At 41.9% G+C, this 23,289-nt stretch overlaps 1 protein-coding gene across 2 annotated transcripts in view; it reads right to left on the bottom strand.

Annotated features, from left to right (window-relative positions):
* Positions 1-229: 229 nt before the first annotated feature.
* Positions 230-23,289, bottom strand: part of EIF4E3 (eukaryotic translation initiation factor 4E family member 3) — a 41,940-nt gene continuing 18,880 nt past the window's right edge. For both annotated transcript variants that reach the window (XM_045861968.3, XM_045861969.2), the window contains exons 3-7: positions 14,394-14,488; positions 12,824-12,884; positions 10,155-10,221; positions 6,614-6,769; positions 230-2,240 (exon numbers count right to left, since the gene is read on the bottom strand). In XM_045861968.3, coding sequence (XP_045717924.1) covers positions 2,194-2,240; positions 6,614-6,769; positions 10,155-10,221; positions 12,824-12,884; positions 14,394-14,419 — 357 coding nt within the window. In that variant the 5' untranslated portion in view covers positions 14,420-14,488 and the 3' untranslated portion in view covers positions 230-2,193. The remainder of the gene's footprint in view (positions 2,241-6,613; positions 6,770-10,154; positions 10,222-12,823; positions 12,885-14,393; positions 14,489-23,289) is intronic.

The raw sequence follows: 23,289 nt of genomic DNA, 5'->3' as shown, positions 1-23,289 counted from the left end.
GGAACTAAATATTCAATTAAAACAATTTCCAAAGCAAAATCTGACAAAATCCACTCTTAAAGTAATTTAGATAATAGGTTCTTAACATTTGGCAAATTAAATCCTTCTCACGGTTGGTATTTTCTGCCGGGTCAGAAATAGGTGCAGAAGTTCTCTGGGACAAAAATCTACTTTGTGCGTTAAGCCATGTGCCACGATCATCAACAACAGAAACTCGAGAACACTAATGTGAGCCTAGCATTCCTATTTATTTTTTTTTCTTCAAAGGCTACATACATGCAGAAGCTGATCATGTCATCACAATGCTTTAAATAAAGTTCAAAAAAAAAATAAAAATACTTCAAATCCATTTACTTGTGGAAATATATATGACAATTAAAATGAAGATAGGTCACTCATCCTTTTTCTTCTAATCTATCAGAAAAATATATTATAAAAAAAGAATTTAACTTCATGGTCAGAATAATTTTTTAAAAAATCCTTGACGAATAACTTAAAAATAAGTTGGATGTTAGTACAATGTTTAGAGAAGCAAGTTCCAGGCTTTTGAAAAAGGGGTCTGATATCCTTATACCTCATTCTGAAATCACTGAAGAAATTCAGTTTAGAAACAAAGGAGTTTTTTAAAACTACAATCATTGAGGTTATGATTGATGTGGTTAGTAATGCAAGTGAAGGGCACAACTTTTATAAATAGATATCATTGAAGGTCCTTTAAAATGTTTGAATGGAGAATTTTATTTACAAACACAGGCTGGAGGCTTGAAGTGGCCCCACCTCTCTCTGCTGGTCAATACTGCAAGAGGGATTAAAAATCCTGGGTACAACGAAGTTCTGAGCACTGGGCCCTTTTTGTGAAATGTGTAAGCATGCACTAGCTCCCTGGACTCAGGAAAAGCTAGCAGGAGGAAGTGTCTTCAAATGGCCCTGCTTTTTCAGGTAAAAGCAGTAGGGAGGCTTGGCAGAGTCGAGAGAGGGGAATTGGCACATTTTTGAAAGAGTCTCAGTATTCCAGAGGGTGGCCATTTCCTTCTACTAAAACTGGTATTTCTTTGGTAACATAATACAATATATATCAACAATTCCAAAAATTAATACCAACAGAATGCACTCAACGTTCCACTTTGCCAATGTTCACATTCATCCTGGAAATGAGATTTACCTTGCTGCTCCTAAATGAAAAAGGCAGGGGAGAGCTGCCCAGGCAGGAGGACCATCAATTATTGGAAATGACATACAATGTGAGCAGGAAAAAGGGATAATCTAACAAAGTGTGTTCGAATGGATTTGGAAAGCCCTAAGTGGGCACACACACCCAAAATTCAGAAGCAGCTTTAATGCAAACAATTAAAATATCACCACCTCTTCAAATCAGAAATACAAGGTCTCCTACCAGGAGAAATCTATTGCTACCACTCTATGCCTATCCTTTGAAAAGGCCAAATTGAAATTCGGATTAGAAATACTTCCACAGAGGGTGTGAAGACCTAGAGTTGGATTTATATCCTGAAATACTCAACTGTGATTATAGTTTTCATGTTCAGCAACCCAACTATTATTTTCCTTTTATCGCAAAAAAAAAAAAAAAGTTTAAAAAGGAAAAATAAAAGATGTGTGTGCTGTCAGTGCAAAATCAGATTAAGTATGGTTTTTCTTTTCCCTGGGATAGAAAAAAACAATGCCCAGTGCACAATGTGAAGGAATGTGTCACAACAAATAATCAAGACAGGTTTCATCAAGCTAGTATTCCTCCAAGTACAGTGTGGTTTTCAAAAGCAGTATTGTCACGATTAGGCATATTCTCATTAACTAGGTACAGCAGAGCTACTTAAAGGGAAACCGATTTCTTGTGCCTCGATGAAAGGGGAGTGTAGAAAACAATAATTAGACTGAATAAGGAAATTTGAAAGGACAAAAAAAAAAAAAAAAAAAAAACCCAACCCAGAGTGAAAAGAACAGAGAATTTAGAAGGCAAAAAAAAAAAAGCAAGTAATGTGATGGTAGAAACCCACACAGTCCCCCCCCACCCCAACTGCCACTTTGAGCCCTAATTGCCCCATCTGCAAGGACAGAAACCCACTCTAAATGGACCAGCATCGAGCTTCGGCAAGTCTTCTCTTCACTCTCCCTCCTGTTAAGACCGTTTCCAAAACCAATCAGCAAAGGACAAAGAATTCTTTACAGAGTGTGCAATTAGTGTTTTCCACGTCCACCTTCAAAAGCATGATGCTCTTCATGGGCTAAAGGACAGAAAAAAACAAAAAAGAAAAAAGGAAAGAAAACTTTAAGCAAAGGATGGGGCAACCCTTCTCTAAGGCATCTCATTCAGTTTCCCCAAAGGCTGGCAAGAACGCAAATACCTTTTTGTGCCAGTAACTGTTAGCTAAGGCGTGCATTTCCTGAGAAACGTAATCATGAAAATTAAAACAAGGAATAAACAAGCAATGGGCATGCTGCCTGTTTCTGCTTGCTGTGCCGAGAGGATGAGTAATCCCCACAAGCTGATGAAGAGAATATGCGGGGCCTCCAATGCTACGGGGGTGGGGGGGTGGGGGGATTGCTCCCCACGGGATGCATGGGGTGGGGGAACCCAATGTTACCCACACCAGGGCCATGCACAGACCTATCTTTAGAAATAAAACAAAACAAAAACAAAGCAAAGCAAAGAACAACACAAGGGGGTAAGCAATCCTATCACATCCCCCCACCTCTGAGCACCCTCTGTGGGAAATGAAATTTCATAAAACGGATGGGTCTTTTATTTTTTCCAATCATGTTTTTAATTTTTTTTCCCAGTCCTATTGTCTGGCTTGCAAAATCACTAATTATAGTTAGGGACCCTAGAATAAAAAGCTGCACTATCAAAAATATTTTTCAAAGACTTAAAGTGTTATAAAGTAGAAGTGGGAAACGAGACATTCATAATATATATACCACTTTCTCCAAGGCAAAAAAGGCCAAGTGTGAAAGTCCACTTCCTGGAATCTAACTAACCATCACCATGAAGCAAGGGCAGATCCTCTTCTCTTGAGGGGAAAAGTCACTGCAGCTTGGGTCTGATAAAGCTGAAGGCAACTCAGAATTCTCTGTGCTTTGTCTCCCTACACCCTCCCCCTATGGGCAGTGAATGACGTCCTGGGAAGGCATGGATGGGCTGGCCCATTTCACCTGTCAAGCCCCTTCCATTTCTCTGTTTTTAATATAGACTAAATTCTTCAGACTAGTGTCTAAAGGGGTGAAGTGGTGGGCAAAGGGACCATTTTCCCTTCAGGATCATCCTGGATGTTCACCCCAACCTGTTCTTCACTTGGATAAAACCCTGGCAGAAGCATACCTACAGCTCCCAGGGTTACCGTGCATTGGCCAAATTCCTAAGGAGAGCCTACAATCCCAAATGATTGAACTGAGTGCTTCTCGCATGTACAACTTTACAAATATTTCACTTTTTTTTTCTCTTTAGAACAGATTTTTAGGGTCGGTACCGAAGCAAATATGGTCTGTTCTGCAGTAAAATATACAGTGCTGCAGGGTCAAGTGGAGGAAGCCCAGACCTCTTAGCGACGCCAGGCTCCAAGTGATAAACCGAGAGATTATGGGCTGTCCGGAGATTTTTATGACTCTGAGTGCGAGGGACAGTCTGTGGTGGTCATGGCTGAGATACTGAAGTCCTGTCACTGTGATGGGCTATGAAGCTAGCAGAACAGAACCTTCAGAACTGGGGGAGTTCTGTGAGACAGAAGTTCTTTTTCAGCCTTGGGTGAGCCTTGGTGGAAAGAGAAGATAGAATTCTCGAAACCAGGAGTCAAGAGAACTTGCTCCGGAAAGGGGCAGAGAATAAATATTTTACGCTTTGCAGGCCACACGGTCTCTGTCCCAACGATGAACTGTGCCACAGTTAGGACTAAGGCAGCCATTCACAGTATGTGCGCAAACGGGCACTGCTAGGTGCCAATACACTTTATCTATATATGGACACGGAAATTTGAATTTCATACAATTTTCATGTGCTACAAAATGTCGTTCTTCCCTTGATTTTTTCCAACCATTTAAAGATGTGAAAACCATTCTTAGCTGCAGCCCCTACCAAAGAAGGCAAGGAGGGGGCAGATTTGGCAAAGGGTTCATAGTGCGCCAACCTCCGCTCTAAATAATTCTCACATCAGAAAAGATGCCATTCAGCTGCTCTGAAGAACGTAACAGAATGGGTGTGGGGGGAAGGGTAGCACTGCGGTGGGGGGAGGGGTCTCTGTGCACTGTGAGTGTCTCCATCAAATAATTAATCTATATCCAAATCCTGTATAACTTAACAACAGCCCACTCCTCATCTCCCCTGCTGGAGGCCTTGACCGAATACGCTTGGGCTCTTTCTACATAGAAAATCTGCCATGTCACCTGGCTTCTGTATACTTGTGAATACTTACACCAGGATCCTATTAACAAGAGAGAATAAAAGCATGGAGTTGGTCATTCCTAACTTAGCTCACCCTACGACTGTTCTTCATCATGCTGTGATGAAGATTTCTGCCCAAACCTCATTTTTCCAAATCAATTCTGCAGCACGTGGTGTATAATAATCCTACTGAGTAAAGGACTGCCTGCTTTATATAAAATAAAGAGAATTGCTTGTTTTTTCCAATTCAAATTTTTATCTGAATAATCTTTGAGTCTTTAAATGTTAATTTATGCCATTAAAATATGGATTTCTTCGGAGACCCTAGCCAGTTCTGCATTACTCACAAACTTCACAATGGCATCTATCTTTAGGTCATCTATTCAGCTTGATTCAACTGGCCAGGTTGCCACTTCTCCCCCTTATTTGGCTTGCCCTCCCCCTCCCCCCAAGCCATCACAACAACTAAGCAGTGACTCATCCTTTTTCAGTCTTACCTGAGTATTACCACTGCCCTAACAACTAGGCTAATCACTGTGAGGCTTAATTTTCTAGTGAAATACTCCTATCATCTTGGACCTGCTGCTAACCGTGTTACTTGGAAATTTAATCAGAGAATTTTGAAGTAGAAGGAACCTTGGAGACCATTTAAGACCAACCTCCTCAATATTTTGATGAGAAAGTAAAAGGACAAGAAGGTGTGACCTGCTCGAGGTCACACAGTTGAAGGGGAACAAAAATTCAAAGTGCCTGACTTGATGATTCCAAATTGCTTCTCTCCTCTTTTGAGTCAAATGTGGGGCTGGTTCAAAGGTGGTAAAGAATGCTGTAGCCCCATTCATAAATGGCCCTGAAATACACTTCCTTCCAGAGAGTTAGTCTTGTGAAGTAGAAAAACAAGAAAAGACCCTTGGTGACCTTTCAATTAATATCTGGGTTGAAAATACAACTAATGTTCCCCAAGGACTGAAAATTGCATCTACAAATGTGCAATTTCCACACTGCACAGCCAAGAATCAACTTCTGCAGGGCCATCTTTCTGTCTCTTTTATTTAAACTTTCATTTAAAATTCAGAAGCTCAGCACTTGCTGAATATCCTCAGCAACATATCAGTCTTGTTGCTTAAAATCTAAATCATTTGGTCTGTGATTTTATGATTCCTTTGAGGGAGGCCTTTGTTTTAATAACTTCTATCATACCAAGACAATCCCAAAAGAATATTTGATTTTTTTTCTCCTTTTTGGCAAGGGGTTGGGAAAAGTGAAACAATAATGGAGTGTATTCCAACAAGACTAAGATGCACTCCCCAGCCCACATCGGAAGACCCCTGGATTCAATAATACATCATAGTTTAATTGGGAGCCTTTTATTTTTCTTTCTTAGTAATTGTAAAATAATACTTATCATCAAAGGCATCTTAGAGTCAATGAAATGCCACACAGTTAAAAAAAAAAAAAACTGGGTTACTGACTCTTGGAATGGTTTGGAAAACAGGAATTTATCAGATGTATGTGTAGGACTGTCAATACTTTTCTTGAACTCACTGTTAAAAGTGTAACCTGCAGTTTGATCTACCAAACATTCGTTTAATAGCGCTAAGCTGTTTTCATTATGAAAAAGATGACTTTTTCAAAAGAGCACACAAAAGCAATGAACATGAATCATGATGGGAACAATGGGTCCACACACCTATTCATACTGTTAACATTTCACCACTGTGCGTGAATTCTCTTTCGTTCTGTGTCACGGCCTTCCATAATGAGGAAATATTAGCATTTCAGTAGAACATTCAATCACCCCTGCTCTCAGAACAAGAGGTTCTCCACAAATACAGATGTTATACATTATAAATTCCTGTTTATGAAGGGATGATTGAATATCTACCTGCCAGCTCATATAATAACATTTTTGTTATTATTGCTTCAAATAGAAGGTAATTTTTTTCTGAGAATGACAAATTTAAGATCAGGTTTAAATTTGTGAAATAACAAATACAATACGTATCACCTTTTCTGAAACGTGTGTTTAGGGGACAATAAAATCGCATTTTAATTTCTTGAGACTGAACTTTTTTTTTTTTAACACGTGTATTTTATTGCATTATTTTCTGGATTATAGAATTTTGAGTGATTCTGCCTTCACCTCATTTGCAACATAGTCTCTGTCTTTAAAAGTAATGATAGAATAAGCTAGAAAATAATAACTGAAAATAAAGCACTTACGTTTATAAAATACTGCTTTAAAAGATATGTGGGGCAGAAGTTCATAGATCTTTTCTAACACAGTCGCTTCACCCACTAAAGAGGCGTTTACATTCCAGACTTGGACAACATCTTCCCGGTCCCGAACGCTGACACTGACTCCTATTACTTCGTCATCTGAGGGGAAGGCGGGGAAGAAAGAAATGAGTGATAATTCCAAGTCTGTCTGTATTGTTTTTTTAAGCACTTATCGTCTTAGCTTTAAGTTATGGATAAGATAATAAGAAGAAGGTGGCACAAGAGAACACATAATAAACACTGTTTCTAAGGGGAACCGCTGGACAAAAAGCAAGTTAGTGGACAAAAGCTGCAACAGGTACATCACATTTATCCAGGGACTTAGATAAACATCATGTTCCAGGCAAATGAATTTTCCAGATAAGTAATTTATCCTTTTTTAACATGTTACCAAAGCTTTTTGACTTATTTCTTAGTCTGTTTTGATGAGACTTTTTCTAAAATGGGTTGCATAATGCTCTGTCCTCTGAAAGCCAAGTGAACTCAAATGAGCTTTTCCTCGATGCTTGACTGTCTTTGTTAAGAACAGCAAGTATTTCTCCTGACTTCCTGCCAAGTGTTCAGAGATCGTGGGGTGGTTAGTGCTATTTGCCTCAATACTAACTGGACCCAGACTGTGTGTTCCAAGCTGCTCTTTCCGGTTTTGTGTGGTTTGCTTGTCTGCTCCTTCCCTTTTCATTCTTTCTGCTCTCCAGTGCTTCTCTCCAGCCATTCCCCTTCAGGTTTTGGCATTTTTGAACTTTGGGCTAGAGAACCAATGACCATCTGTCAGCACTGTATATAAAGGGACAGTAAATATCTTCTGAGTGTGACTCTGCTGTTCTAGTACTTCTGTGAATGGACATTAAAGCATTCATCAATACTGATTAATGTAGGTCTTTCATTTATTTTTAACTAAATTCTGGGTTGGGGGACACTCTGTAGATATTTGAGAATGGTGGCTAGATAAGGAAGGCTCTGTACCATCATATGCTTCCTTGTACCCACTTTGTGTCTGTTAATTTGTGGCAAAATGACAGGAATAAAGGGTTTTGACTCCCACTTTATGTGCTCATGCCACACCAATGAAACAGGGTCGGCTCTCTGTACTTACATGCTCAGCACCTATAAGTAAAATGTGAAAGATGAGCATCATCAAAATTTGGAAATTTTGCTTTAGTTAATATGCTTTTTCTAATTTGCCTGATTTGCTCTAAATCTGTGCATCTAAATATTTATACCATCAATTTTTCCAATTGTCTTCTGGGGGTTAAAACACTCTAGTATTTTGATACAATTTAAAAGAGGGCATGTCTAATTTACTAAAGGAATTCATCTTTTGTAAAATAATTCCTTTGTTTCCTCCTTCCTTCCCTCTCCTCCTTCATTCCCTCCCTTCTTTCCTTCTAAATGTGTATGACTTGACACTAAATGATGCCATTTATTTCAGTGTTTGAAAACAGGCAAAATCAGCTTATGGTATCAGAAGCCAGATTGGTGACCACCTTTGGAGGAAGGGAGGGCAAGGAGGGATTCTGGGAGGTGAGTAATGTTCTGCTTGCTCCCTGATCTGGATGCAGTTATGGGGATCTGTTGACTTTGTGACTATTTATCAAGCTGTACACATTACAATTTGTGTACTTTTCGGTATTTATGTCACATTTAAATCAAAATTTCCAAAAAAATAAATAGGACCTGATCCCGGCCATCCCTTAGCCAAGAGAAACATCGTTGCGTCAAAAATTTGTTTTAGTTCAGGTTTCTTATTTTTGAATTTATGTCTTCAACGGACACTTGCTCGAGCTCACTACCAGAACTGCTATGTGAATGGAAAATCTGCGAGTGAAGAGGGAAGCCCCACGCATGCCATTCTCATTACCCTTTTCAAGAATGGCCATGAAGACACTAGATCAGCCTTTCAGGGAAACAGCGGCATTCTCCGGTCTTTGGGGATGGCCCATTTCTACACTCTTGGCCAGAGGGTTTTAAGTGATGGCTGCTGGATCTGCTGAGCTGTCAGCATTTCAGTTTGGCTTGGCTTTTGGTAACTAGGAGGCTCCGACTAGCATAGGGCTTTCAGAAGCGCATGGTCAAAGGCTGCAACTCTTATGCAAAGGCAGATCCATCAGCAATCATGTAATATTCATAAGTAGAATCGACCAGCAAAATCCTAATTATTTTAGGGTGCTGGCAGTATAAGAGCTAGGAGGAGCCGCTGTTTAAAGATGGGGGAAGCGAGGCCCAGAGAGACTGGCTGACTTGCTTCAGGTGGTAGAGTGGGGGTAGTGGAAGAGCTAATGCTTAATAGACAGTTAATGGTGCACCAGTTTCCTAAGTCAACCACGGAATAACAGGCCTTCTTTACTCAATCCTGCCTGTTTATTATTGGACTATTTTCCCGGGTTCTGGAAACAGGAATAATTCGCACAGGAAACTTCCTCTCCCAGGGATTAATGTGTTTATAATTATACCTAGGACGCATTTTTGGCTCCATAATGTGAAGTTGCTAACTCTTCTCTGTTAAAACAGAAGGAATCTGTACTTTTAAGACAATTTCATCTTCACCCGGGTTTTGTCTTAAGGGAATGAAAGCTGGTGAAATAAGAAGCAAAACAAAAGGAGAATTATGGAAACTGCTAGTAGGTGAATTTGAAGCTTGCCATGGCAGTGACTCAGCCTCGGGGTGCCCCCCAAAGATAGTACCATCTAAGACATCTGGGGACAAATTAATCAGTACTAATTAGCTAAGAAAAAAATTTTTTAACTGAAAGCTGAACATGTAAAGTATTATTCTAAATGTTAGCTCAGAAGCCTTCTGAAGGAACTAGCCAAGAAGAAAACAAATTGTTAAACAAGCAATTCAATTCTTCTCCTCTTTGAGTGGTTTCATGATAAAAACAAAGCAAAATAAAAATGGACTTACAGAGGCTCTGAGAAATTCACTCAGTATCTGAAAATGCCTGAGGACCTTCTATCTGAGCTTCAGGTGTGGGGTTACAAGTCCCAATGGTGAACCTCTGTAAGTCTCTTTGAGCAGGGGCCCAAGAGCAGGACAGGAGGAAGGGAGAAAAACCAGGGGGTACAGAAGGGACTGTGCTGGCCTAACTCCACACTCCACTAGACACCACTCACCCCTCGGGAAGAACTGGAATGAGCAACCTACCCTAAACTGTATTAAGAACAAACCAATACCAAATTTTCTTTTCTTTTTGCCTATTGATTTTGGACAGATGTTCATGGACACTATTAAGATGAGCTACGTGGGGAAAAATATATGCACATATACATATGTACATACATATAACACACACATAAATATGTACATGTACATACACATATGACATGAAATGCCATGATCACATGAAAAAAGCCTGTAAGTTCAGAGTTACGGAGTAAAGAACTTCGAGACATGTTAAAAGTCAAACACGTGGAAACAAATGCTTCCAAATGACAAGCACAAGCCAAGCACACACGAGCAGGCGACCGACGGCGTGAGCTTCTTTACCTGCAGCAGCATGGTCTGTGAACTGTTCCCCGATTGTCGCTAACAACAACTCTTTCCAAACTGTGGACTGGCATGGGAAAAGAATGAAAAACAAAAACCAAACCAAACCAAAACAAAACAAAAACAAAAAACAAAAAAAACCCAAAAAACAAAAAACAAAAAACAAAAACCAATAACAACACATATATTTTTAGACAAGTATCTTCAGGAGCTAAACAAGTCATATTTTCTTCAGCCTCACATGCACTGTGTTCATGCCCATTATTTGGAGCCTGCAGACGTCCCCGGATCACGGGTGTCAACACTCACAATGGTGGCATATACTGTATTGTTTTACAAGTAACTTTACACAGATAGATACGAGGGATCCAAAGTCACAAACTTTGTGTCCATAAAACTTTGTGTCCAAAGCTACAAAGTCAATCTCTAGTGACACCCTGATGAAGTTCAAAAGAATGGGGTGGGTGGGTGGGTGATGCTTTAAAATGATTTATAATGTTCCAGTGCCTTTAGCTTTCACTGATTCAAAATGTATCTACTGATTATAGTTGAATGCTATTAGTAAAATCCTTCTCTCCAGTACCCTCCCTGCCCTCTGTTTTTCTTGCAGTTTATGAGATACTTAAAATGTTACCACAGGGATGAGCTCTTAAGGAAATTTCTGGTTTAGTGAATATGAGAGACTTGCAAATTTCCATCCACTGGAGCCAGACCGTTTACATCAAGGGGTAGAACTTGATGTGTGTATGCATGCATCTCTCCAGAAGAATCAGTTCATGTTCCCATCCACCTCCTGCAAGTGAGAAACCTGGAGGCCCTTCTACCCAAGATCTACTCAGGCCATCCAGTCAGCAGCCAGCATGCACTCAGGGGTAGCTGGAGGCCTAAAAGTTCTTCCAGTTATCCCCCCTCAAAAAGTTCTTGGTCCCATTTAACTTCCTTGCCAGAGTTTACAGGCCCTAAACTCTTCCAGAATTGGATTTGAATCCTGCCAGGCTGCTTAGTCTGTGAGTGGGCAGGTTATCAACCCCTGGCAACATCAGTTTCCTTAGTCGAGCAGGGAATAACAATGGGCTGACCTCCCAGGCTTGTTGTGACCATGAAATTAGCCAACAAATGCATTAAAAGGGCTTAGCATTGTGACTGCAGTGAAAAAAGCTAACAGATAAGATTGGTTCCATATATAGCTGCATGTTTGCTCCATGCCAGGTGCTCACTACATATTAACTATTAATAATAGTGTTTATTACTATGTTCTAATAAACTGAAAGCAGCCTAGCTGAGTTTTTAACCAAGATGATAGCAGTTAAGCACCGTGAGCTTTCACTCGCGGGGAGGATTTTATTTTCCCTTTTCTAGATGCCCCCTTTGGCTCCACTGGTCTCCCTTCTGGAAATCATCCTCTCCGTTCTCTATGTCCCACCTGCGGTGTCTTACACCATTCATGATGAAGTTGAGGGCGTTGCAAGGAAGTTAGGGCAAAGGGGAAGTTCCCTCCCACGTTGTGACGTCAAACAAGGTTGGCCCACCAGGCTCCCAACCGACAGTGAGTGAAGAGGACATGAACGTGCTATTATCTGTGACTGCAGATGGCCAAGGAGAGAAAGGGGCAAATGTGCCCGTCAGCTACTGTTCACCACACGCTGACATCACCATTGTTTCTACCAGAACTCAAAGGCTGGTGTGAGTCAATAAAGCACATGAAAAGGAAACCGTGCTCTCACTGAAATTAAAAACAACTTATGTTCTCTCCTTTTAAAGGTGGGGGGCAGGAGGAGCTTTGCAGGCCTTGCCTGGTTGTTGGCTCCCCTGACATTTTTTATGAAAGCCAAATAACAGGCAAATCCTGGAGCTATGCATCTTGATGATAGTCTGCATCATTAACAAATAAATCTGGTCACATCTTTAGGTTTGTGCTTATAGGGAAATGACTCAAACCTATGGGTCTCTGGAGACATTGTAATTCTTTGAGCTTATCCACATGAAAGAAACCATGAAAAGGTGACTCGGGTAGCTTCTGCCCTTTCATCCATTTTCAAAGAAGTACTTTGGTTTCCCAAAGCTTAAGAATGGGTTCAAATGTTCACTTTTAGTCAGCATGATGAATTTGAGCCTATTCTAGAAAATCTCGGTTTCTGAGGCTTGGCCACTAGAAACCAGTTGTCTCAGCAGGCCATCCTACCAACCAGGCTCTTGTCAGTCCCGCAGGGAGGCTGGGCACAGCCTCACACGAAACCCTCCCCAAATGATAAGATGCACGGCCTCCCAAGCATCCCCTGTCTCCGCACCAAGTTCAGTGGAAGAAGGACAAGCCTTTGGTGGCAGGAATCTGCTTCTCACTATGTATACCAACTTCCACATGTTAGTCATGGCTGGTGAGGAAATGACTGCCATCATCAGCCTTTCTGTAAAGTTAAGAAGTGTGTAGCTCTTCAGAATTTAGGATACAGTCCCACAGCTGCATCATTTCTATAGAGAAACACAATACTACATTTTCAAGGTGACACTGTGGGGCAGAAAATCATGAACGTCAGAACAGAGTTTCTCACCCCCGGTCCTGTTCTGAGATGACCAAGTGGGCTGCCTAAAAAGCACAGGAGGCTCACCATATGCAGTCAACAACAACCCCAGCCATAGCCAGTTCTAGAATAGGATCTGAACAAACGTACCGTGCTGTCCTTGGGGACTTTCATCTTCCACACGCCACCCTTCGCATTACTCTCCTCTTCCCTGGATCAGAGACCGAGGTTTAAAATTATACTCAAGGATTAAATGATTCTACATGCGTTTAGTTTAACCCAGATGACATTAAAAACAACAAACAATGGAGCATTCTTCAATAAACTCTCCCTCAGCCCTTTTACTGGAAAAGGAAGAAGAGGAAAGAAAAAGAAAGGGGGTGGAGATGGGGAAGGAAGAAAGTGGGATTCAGTGGCCACAAGGTCAGGGGTGGCGATGGGTGACCAGCTTCTCACTTTCAGTGAGGTGAGGTGGTGATGAGAGGTTCCCTATGCTATCTGGGGATGGACAAATTAATACAAGTACTTTACATGGGTAAAGGCCTTTATGTTTCAGTACCACATTCATGGCATTGCCTCATCTGATTCTCATATCGACCTTGCACTATATGCTTAATAGGAGACTCGGCCCCTGTGGTGGGCATCTGCCATGTTTTCCTGTTTAGTATCTGCTTGCTCATCTGGTAAAAGTACCCCAATTTCCCTTCAAGGAGCTACTTGTCTCCTACTCTTACGTCAGACCCATTCCAATAGGGTTGGTTCCTCATCCTAGCCTCAAAGATGGGCTTATGACCCAGGTTTGCCAATGAAAATACTGCCTCTTTCTAGTCCTTGTGATTGGCCAGTGATGTAGAGGACCCACAGTGGGCCAATGACAGCCAGCCTTGGCATCTTATGGGGTCTGGTGAAGGCTGAGATTGATACATTTGTAGGGTGTAAGACTGCAGCTCATGAGAGCCATTCTGCCACCACAAATGGGAGAGCCTGTCTGAGAAATTACACCAACTCAGAGGAAAGCAAAGCAAATCTAGTGGAGTGCATCAGATTCCTAAAAACATTTGAGCGCTCAGGTATGGCAGAAATAAGCCCTACCAGTGGACATCTCAGTTACTTAGAACACTCGAGGGATATAAGAATTTATTACTAATTGGGACTCCAGCCTAAGCAAACTGGCTTATTATCTACCACCCTCACCACTACACCAAGCTAATAAAGAAGGATCCCTTCCTCTAGACACTGGGCCATGACCTGTCTTCCATACTTTCTATGGGGTCCACGTAACAGATGTCTCTGAGGTTCAACTGTACAGCAGACGTGGACACTCCATCTCTTCCTCTCATCTCCCACCAGCCTAGAAGGTTTTACACCCCACTGTTCAGGTCATTATCATGCAAATGAAAGAACAAACCAAAATACAGCAACACCCCATACAAAGAACTGCATCATAACTTTGGCGTACAAACAATGACCTATTTTTGGTGAGACCACAATGGGGTGTTCACTGGGGAACACTGAGAAACCTACTCATCATCATGGAGCCCAGGGTGAAGGGGAAAGTAGGCAGCAGCTTCCTTCATAATTTAGCAAGAGCTAAAATTACTTTCCATCATTAGCAGGAGAAAATGACTTTGGCATTCCAATTTGGCATGAAGTAAATATTTTATGAGGTTCACAACCATTTTCCTCCCACCTTAACCTCAAATTACAAGTTGACACTTACCAAAGTGGTCGCCTCTCTCCTCTCATTAAATGATAACTACATCTCAAAGGCAGGCTAGTCACAGGAGGGATATTATTGTACACACTCCAGAATATCTTCAAAAGAAAAACACTTTGTTTAATATACCCAGTATTGATTTACTATGCCACTAGATTATAAAATTAATGCATTAAAGAAAAAAAAATCAGTTCTCATTAAGTCCTATCCATTCGAAATAGATTTTCTTTCCAGTCATCTTTCTAGTTTTCTGCTAGAGAACATAATATAGCATTAAAGAATGTTCCTTGCTGATGCTGGGCCAAGTTCTTTGCTTCACAGGAAGCTATGGTTATTAAGCAAACCTCCCTATGCAACGTTTCTCCATGTAAAACTGGTCAAGGACTTTGCTACTGACTTTTCCGGCAGGTGGATGGCATCTAATACAGACCTGAGTGCTGAATATACGTAGTGAACCATATTTCCTTATAACACAGACTGCCTTCTTTCTAAGCCCAGAAGGAGACTTACACTTTGGATTAGGGGATGGCTTACAGAGGAGGAGGCGAAGAGAGATCACCTTATGCACTCTCTCCTTTCTTTTCCCCTCTAGAAGGAAGAGGGAACAGCTCAAGTTACTGAAGCAACAAGTTGCCCCAAATGTAGGACTGCATGTTTGTGTCCTCCCCAAATTCATATACTGAAACCCTAACCTCCAATGGGATGGTATTAGGAGGTGTGGTCTTTGGCAGGTAATCAGGTCAGAAGGATAGAGCCCCCACGATGAGATTAGTGTCCCTACAAGAAAAGAAAAAGAACAAGCCCTCTTTCTCTCTCTCTCTCAGATAGCCCTCAGACATGGCTATCTGTCTATAAACCAGGAAGATGACCTGTACCAGAACCCAACCATGCAAGCACCCTGATCTTGGACTTCTAGCCTCCAGAACTGTGAGAAACCAGTATCTATTGTTTAAGCCCTCCAGTCTACAGTATTCTCTTATAGCAACAGGAACTAACTCAGACGAAAGGTGGCTGGTGGACAAAAACAGATTATATAAAAATAAGAGAATAAGAGTAACAATAGTAAGAGTAGTTAATAATAGTGGCTTCAGTCTATGAACTTTTACATATGCATGTCATCTATCCTACCGACAACCTCATTAGGGGGCACAGTTCTTATTCTTATTTTATACATAAGGAAACACAGGCACAGAGACTAATCTAAGAGTCAGTGTTTGGTATGACCACTAGGATTAGGACAAGGATTGGGTTTACAAATAAGAAAACCCGTCCCAGATTGTTTGGAATGGGCCCTCGTACCACTACATTATGAACTCTACACACAGAATTACTACACAAACAAGAACTATCACTCTGTGTGGTAGGGTAAGTAAAGGGTGGCTGTCAGGGTCTCCTAAGTAGATCTGAGGAAAACAGCACAAGCAACAGAACAATTAGAAAAATAAATCCTAGGGCCTCTGCCACAGAGTAACATCAGTGGAATGAAATTTTATGTACACTGAATGATAATCCTTAGGAGTTGTTCAAGCCTATCTGGTGTAAAAATTAAAGCCCAGTTAATTGCAAGGAAAGCAACAATGAAATGTAAGATAAAACTCAAGTCAGAAAACCACCTGACAGTAGACTGATCAAGAATACCTTGATCCCTTATATTAAAGTGGTACCACATAGGGAATAGCCGAAAATAGGTTAGTAGTAACAGCAGGTTCTCAAAGAGGTGTATCTGTCCTTAGGGAGGTATTTACCCGATAAATGGTTTGCTATTTGTGCAAACGATAACATGACTCCAATATTGGTCTGTGGTGTAAGAACAGACAGATGTGGGATTTGAAGCCAAAGAGTTGGATTCCAAAATGTGTGCTCTTAACCACCATGCTATTCCCTTTGAAAATATTACTGTATGTTTTAGGCACATCTTTCTCCAGTTTGGAAGCCATGGACCAGGTCAAGGAGTCACAGAATGAGGGATGCCTGCTGAAGAGGTCTTCCTGCCAGGAGATGCTCTTTGCCACGCTGAGTATGGTGGTTAGCTCTAGTCTGGGACTTCCGTGATAAGGTGGCAGTGATCTGTGTAGAATTTATGGATAAAAGTACGCTAGCATAAAAATCCCTGCTTTAACTAAAAGGACTTTGGTGCTGTTAAATGTCAAGCCTCCTAATGGGGCACCCAAACCAGAGCACCTGCCTACCCCCCGCCCCCGGCCCCCGCCGAAGTTCTCAGATCCTGGCATTTCACCAAGGGTCTTGAAAAGCACCTTGAAAAGAACACCACAATGCTCCTCCTTGTCCAAAAAGAAAACACTCTCTAAGGATCGTGCTAAGGTTTGTAGCTTTAACGGCTTCTCTTGAAAATAAAGAGACAACTGATTTTTTTAGTCTTGGCAAATCTGACAGGAGGAGATTACAGCCCAAGAAGACGCAGCAATAGACTGAATTCTGACTTCAGGTACTTATGAAGGCACATCTTTACACGTCTGTGCATGGACACAAAACAGAAGCAAACTATCTGGCAACACCACTGAGAAGAGCCTCATTCAAAAAGCACGCGGCCCTAAAGCCGTCTGTCTCCTTGTGGCAAACCTCATCCGATATGTGGGATATTTGTCCAATTAGTTACCCACGGTAAGCTGCAGTCCAGAAGCAGAGAATCCTCCTTCTGACAGAACATCAGAAGGTCTATAGAGGGCCCCTGGGGGGCTCAGTCGGTGAAGCGACTGTCTGCCTCCGGCTCAGGTCATGCTCCCACGGTCCTGGGATCGAGGCCTGCATCGGGCTCCCTGCTCAGCTCTCTCTCTCTCCCACATAAATAAATAAAATCTTTAAAAAAAAGAAGGTCTATATAGTAGCTTGATGCTCTGTCACAGGCCTATGTCATTCACCTCACCATGTAGGCATTTTATTATCTCCTATCATCATAAGAAGGGTGAGTACAGTACAATAAGGTATTTTGAGACAGAGAGACCACATTCACAACTTTTATTAGAGTTATAATTGTTGTATTTGACAATTAGTTATTGTTGTTAATCTCTTACTGTGCCTAATTTATAAATTAGACTTTATCATAGGTATGTATGTACAGGAAAAAAACCTACTATGTATGGGCTTCAGTACTATGCAGTGTTTCAGGCATCCACGGGGAGGTCTTGGAATGCACCCCTGTTGGATAAGGGGGGATGACTATATACATGATGGTGAAACAGCCTGAGGAAGGAATCCAGCATCACACAGCTCCTGAGACCCTCCTCCTACTCTGCAAAAGTAAAAGGGCTATTTCACTGGAAGCTTGACAATCCATGATCATATTCTCTGTAACAATTTTTATTTTTGTTGAAAAACCTAAATTTTACTATAGATAGGAACTTGCAAATAGATTTCAAAAGCCTAATGGCTTTTATAATTAATTCTTATAGTTAATTCAAAGTGGCCTGCAAACAGTAGATTGGAGTAAAAGTCAGCCCAACGTTGATAAATCATAGCTAAGTGCTTTTTTCAAAAGCCTGAACAATCCCCCTTGGACGAGGAAAGGTATAAAAGTCGGGCATCAGTCATGTGGGCAACATTTGCAGGCACCAGTTATGGGCATGCACTGTGATGAGCTCTTGGGGGAACAGAGCTGAACGTATGAGGGCCAGCCTTGCCCGGAGTCCACACCTTGGTGGGTAAGTTCTCAAGCATCATTCTGGCACCCTCCCTGAAGAATGGAGACAGGGCGGATGGCTGTCCAGTGGAGTTGTAAATCCAAGTCTACCTGGATTTAGGACCAAGGTTCTCAGGATCACCTTCACAGCTCATGGAGCCCTTGCAACCCAATTTCCTCCTCTACAGTTAGAGTAGATACAGTTATTGCATTGGATAACTTAATGATTAAAGGTGAAGTGAGAGTTTGTGATATGCCTCAAGTAAGGAAGCAAGGTGTGGTTAGACTCACTAGACAGACAGTGTGACCACTTGATAAATCCCTAGTCTACTAGTTCTTATGGGAGCAATTATGCCCCATCTGATAGTCTTCTGCCAAATAGATAATCATTCATTACCAGGAAAACTGACAGATTTCCCCCTCATTTTTCTACTGGAATGTTCTGAAGAAATGAGAAAGAGAACATACTTGAAAATACTAGTGAAGAAAAAAATGCCGTGTTGTGACAGATGAGCAGGTGTAAAATAAAACAAAAACACCCAGTAAACACCCTCTCCCACCAAAAAAAAAATCCCACCAAAATCCAGACTTTCTTCTGAGGGTCATAGCACATGAAGGAAGAGAATATTTTTTAAATAATAAGCAAGTATTTCCATTCAATAGGAATGGATTTCTAGTTGTCTGGAGCTTGCTTCCCACCAACTGAGTCAATGATATTTGTGGGGAGGACAGAAAGAACCCAGAACAAACAAGGCAACAAGGGAAGAACTTAAAGGATGTTTTTAACTGACAGCAGACACAGTAGGCTGAGAGCAAAGTGCTTTTGATCTGCAAGAGCTGGGTACTTGAGAAATGGGTTTTGTTTTGAATTCCAAAAGGGCCTGACTTAAAGAGAGAACCAAAGTTTGGAGGACTGATCATCATGTAGATAAAATAAAGGATAGGGTGTTAGGGCAATCTCTCACCACATAGGAAGTCACTGAATAAATCACAAAGTCTGAATTGGGGAGCTAAGTGGGATTCAAACTTGAGAGGCAAGAGCCCACAGAAAAGCCTGGGGAAACACATCAGAGTCGTGTGCACCCTGCTTCCTGCATAAGGCCCACTGGTATATATTTCTTTATGAACGTTACTACTTTTAAATTCACAGGGGCTTCAGAAAATGGAAGTGAAAGCCCAAGAAAGTGGTTGGACTCGGAAGCTTATATGCCATTATAACAAAGGGTGATAAACTGTGAAAAGTGAATGGATAAAGGAAAAGGGGTTTGGGGCCCCTTACAGGTGGTCCGTTGGGGGAGGTGACTAGGACATACACGGTAGAAACGGTTGTGGAGTAAGGTTTGCTCTGCAGACCCAAGTGACAAGAAAGGGGGCTACCTTTACAAATGGAAGTCTACGCCACCCTTAAAAGGGAAATTTATGCCTGATGTTAGGCAGACAGGAGAGCAGAAGGCTCCTCCTCTGTCTGCTGTTTTTCAACTGCCCTTAGCTTGACAGAATTCTTACGTTAAAGTGGCAGTTTTGGGGGTGGCATATTCTGATCCCCTTCGGAGACCAAGTTTTACATTTGAAGTGACTAAATTACTTTCACTGTGCAAGATTTCATTTCCCCCTTCAGCCCCCACCCACACAGTGGCCCCCAGTGCCAGCAAGCCATCAGAGAGAGAGGATCATGGGTAACCGGACTGCAGTTCTATTTCCGCACAAATGGGCTGTGACTATAAATGTCGATCTCGTTATACACATCATGAATAAATTAAATGATAAAGAATCCCGTCTTACTCGAAATTAAGTCTGTGTTCGACAGACCTATGAGGTAGACCTGGCTGCAGGGCCTTCTGTCTCTTCAATACGGTGAGTTTCTCTTTCTTACCTCGGTCCCCTCCCTTCACCCAAATGGTTCATTCCAGGTCGTTCTATTGCAGGATGCCACCCACTGTGAGCTGCCCATCTGTGTTCAAAATCTGAATCAATCTTCACATCATTCTTCATTACCAGTACTGACCTATAAACCTCTCTTTCTGAAAGGGACAGCCCTTACTCCCCAATGATTTGGAAGGCAATCTGTCGTCCTAACTTAATGATCTATAACAGCACAACAACTTCACACCTTCTGATGAGGGATGATGTCTTTTTTTTTTTAAGATTTTTTTTTTCTGCGAGACAGAGAGAGAGAGAGAAAGTGAGCATGAGCAGGGGGAGGGGCAGAGGGAGAAGCAGACTCCCCACTGAGCAGGGATCCCGATGTGGGGGTTCCATCCCAGGACCCTGGGATCATGACCTGAGCTGAGAGCAGACGCTTAGCCGACTGAGCCGCCCAGGCGCCCCGGGATAATGTCTTGCTATCACTGGCAGGACACAGGTACAGAAGGAACATCTCATAATTTTAACAGATTGTATGTATTTTTGATGAAGACTTTCCGTTTATGGTAAATGATGCCGGATATCCATTTACAGAAGAAACATGGAGTTTCTGTATTATGTAAATTTAGGTAAAAAAGTCAGCCAATTTATGGGAAATACTGGGTAGAACACAGCCCAAGTGGGACACGGTGTGGCAAAATCTTGAAGGGGATAACACAGAAGACCTAGGTAGGGTAGAATGTGGCAGAGGAATGAGTTTTCAGGGGTGGAATTGCTGGGGTTTGCGGTAGCAATGCTGAAAGGGAGTGGGGACGAGGGAGCCCCTCCTTTGCAAATCATATTTGGCAGGTAGATCTTCATTCTCCCACAAGTAGAATCAGGCCTGCTCAGAAGCTGTGTTCTATTCTGTACTCCATCCATTTAGGACATAAAAACACAGGAGAAATGTGGAAAATTTGGAAATGTTTACAAAAGAGTAAAAGGAATCAATAAGCATCTGGAAAACACGACTAGATGAAAAACGGAATTTTCCAAGAAAGGCAGGAAAGTAAGAAATAAATTTAAATCCAAGCAAAGAGAATTACTGTTGGCTACAGAGAGTGTCCTCAGCAGGGGTCAGTGGGCAGTGTGGAAGCACGTGCCTCCTCACCCCACCCCCCGCCCCAGTCAGAGCAGAGTGAAAGGAAAAGAATTGAACTAGAAGGGGCGGGAGTTCTAGTCCCTGAGGCATGGCAAGATTGGCTATTTCCACTGGATGTTTTAGAGCACTTACCTCTCAGCCTCAGTCTCTGCAGCTAATAAATGGGAATAACAATTCCTCCCCCACCCCCATCAACATCTCTGATTTGCTGAAGGTCCTCAAAGTACAAAAAGACACATTATATCCTTCTTTATAAAGCAGTCATTAATAACACAGGATTCTCATATTTCACCCAAACAGAGATGGGGAAAAAAAATCACAGACACGAGGGATGCAGTTTTTTAGAGCTGAAAGAGCGAGGGTCCAAGAATCAGCACATAATCAACAGAATAAAAACACAGGGGAACCAAAGCACGTCCTCAAAAGACTTAAAAACTGGCACCAAAGCCAATTGTTCAATACTCAGGACTATTCGCAAATGTTTAGGGCACGTACAGGCTGGAACCCCAGAAGTTATTGATAAGTTAAACATGTTTTCATGAGTAGGGTTGGCAGCAGGGACAGAATTGCTTGAAATAAATCATCGAAAAGTAGTGGGGCACAGCTGTCTGATAGAAAACATGACCGAGAACAACACAAAAAGATGCTCCAGAAGAAGGTGGTGAGTAATGGCAAATGAGCCTGTTATTAATATCTGACCCCACTGTGTGCTTTTGACCTCCTTGTGCCATTTTATTCTCGGGGGTATCGAGATTGTTCCCGTCTTGGAGATGAGTAAGCAGATACAGAGAAGTTAAGCAACTTGCCCGAGCTAGTAAGTGGCAGATACGGGATAGAAACCCAGGCAGTGTGATGACACTACACCCTCACCCACATCCTCGCCCGTCAACGGATGACGCCAAGGGGTAGCATCCAACACCACTCTAGTAAAAGCTGCCAACATCTGAGTACGAAGTGCCAAGCACGACTAAGAACCAGAGACAATCTCATTTAACCCTCGCTCAACCTTAGGGAGTAGGCAGCGTTATTCCCTCAGTCTGACACATAAGGAAACCAAGGCGGACAGAGGCACATCAGAGATATGAAAGAACTTCCTGACCACTTAGGGCAGTGTTTCATTATCACATCCTCTCCAGCCCACCCCAAAGAGCCCTTTTTTCTAATTACTCCATTGTGAAATGTTAATAACATAGCAAAGTGGTTTATTTGTTTATGTACTGGATATATATCTGTGCTTTATGTATAAAAACAGTAGGATTTTTCACCCCATCAAGGATCAGTTTTTGCCCCCATTGAGAATGGGGACTATATCTTAAAGGATCCTTATGCAAGTAGTTCTGTTGTGGTTTAGAAAAGTGGTTCATTTGTTAACTTCTCATTCATTCCTTCAATTCTTCAGTATGTACATATGTATGTATATATTTATTTAAAATATTTTATTTATTTATTTTAGAGAGAGAGCGAGCTCGTGGTGGGGAGGGGTCGAGGGAGAGGGGGAGAGAGAAGCCTCAAGCAGACTCCCTGCTCAGTGGAAAGCCTGACAGGGGGCTCAATCCCAGGACCCTGAGATCATAACCTGAGCCGAAATCAAGAGTTAGCCGCTTAAATGACTGAACCACCCAGGCACCCTAATCCTTCAGTACTTATTGAGGGGAAGGAATAATAGACACAGTAGAGTATGATACTGTGTGATTCCATTTATGGGATGTTCAATAAAAAGCAAAAAGATATATAGTGATAGAAATGTGAATAGTGGTTGCTTCTGGAAGAGAAGGATGAATGGAAGGGCATGGAGGAACTTTCTGACGATGCACATCTTTTTATCTTGATCTGGGTTATGGTTACATGTCTGCACACCTTTGTCAAAACTTATCAAACTGCACACTTATGAAATCTACATTTACTGAAAATAAATTATCTGCCAGTATAGTTTTCAAGAAAGTATTTCCTAGTATGTGCCAACCTGGGTACTCTAAAAATCGGTCCCTGAAGCCCCTGTTTAACTGGCTGCTGGATGCTAATGCTCTGTGGTCACACAGGGTCAGGGAAACAAATGGACGCCCTGATCCGACTTTACCAATGTCTGTCCTGGAATCCCAGGCAGAGCTCTGAGGACCCGATGTCATAATGGAGTGGAAAAAGTCTATTGAGTACCTCCAGAAGTCAAAGGGATCTAAGAACTTCCAGGTGAAGACAGCCTTCAAAATCAAGTGCTCTGAGGTTCATACAATGATGACTGCTGGGAAAGAGGTAACAAA

The sequence above is a fragment of the Mirounga angustirostris genome, unplaced genomic scaffold (assembly GCF_029215605.1).
Source record: "Mirounga angustirostris isolate CCGP_5_RB_7025 unplaced genomic scaffold, mMirAng1.0.hap1 SCAF_1, whole genome shotgun sequence".
Classification (NCBI taxonomy): domain Eukaryota; kingdom Metazoa; phylum Chordata; class Mammalia; order Carnivora; family Phocidae; genus Mirounga; species Mirounga angustirostris.
Note: the sequence above shows the minus strand (reverse complement) of the source record. Positions and strands in the feature narration are given on the sequence as shown.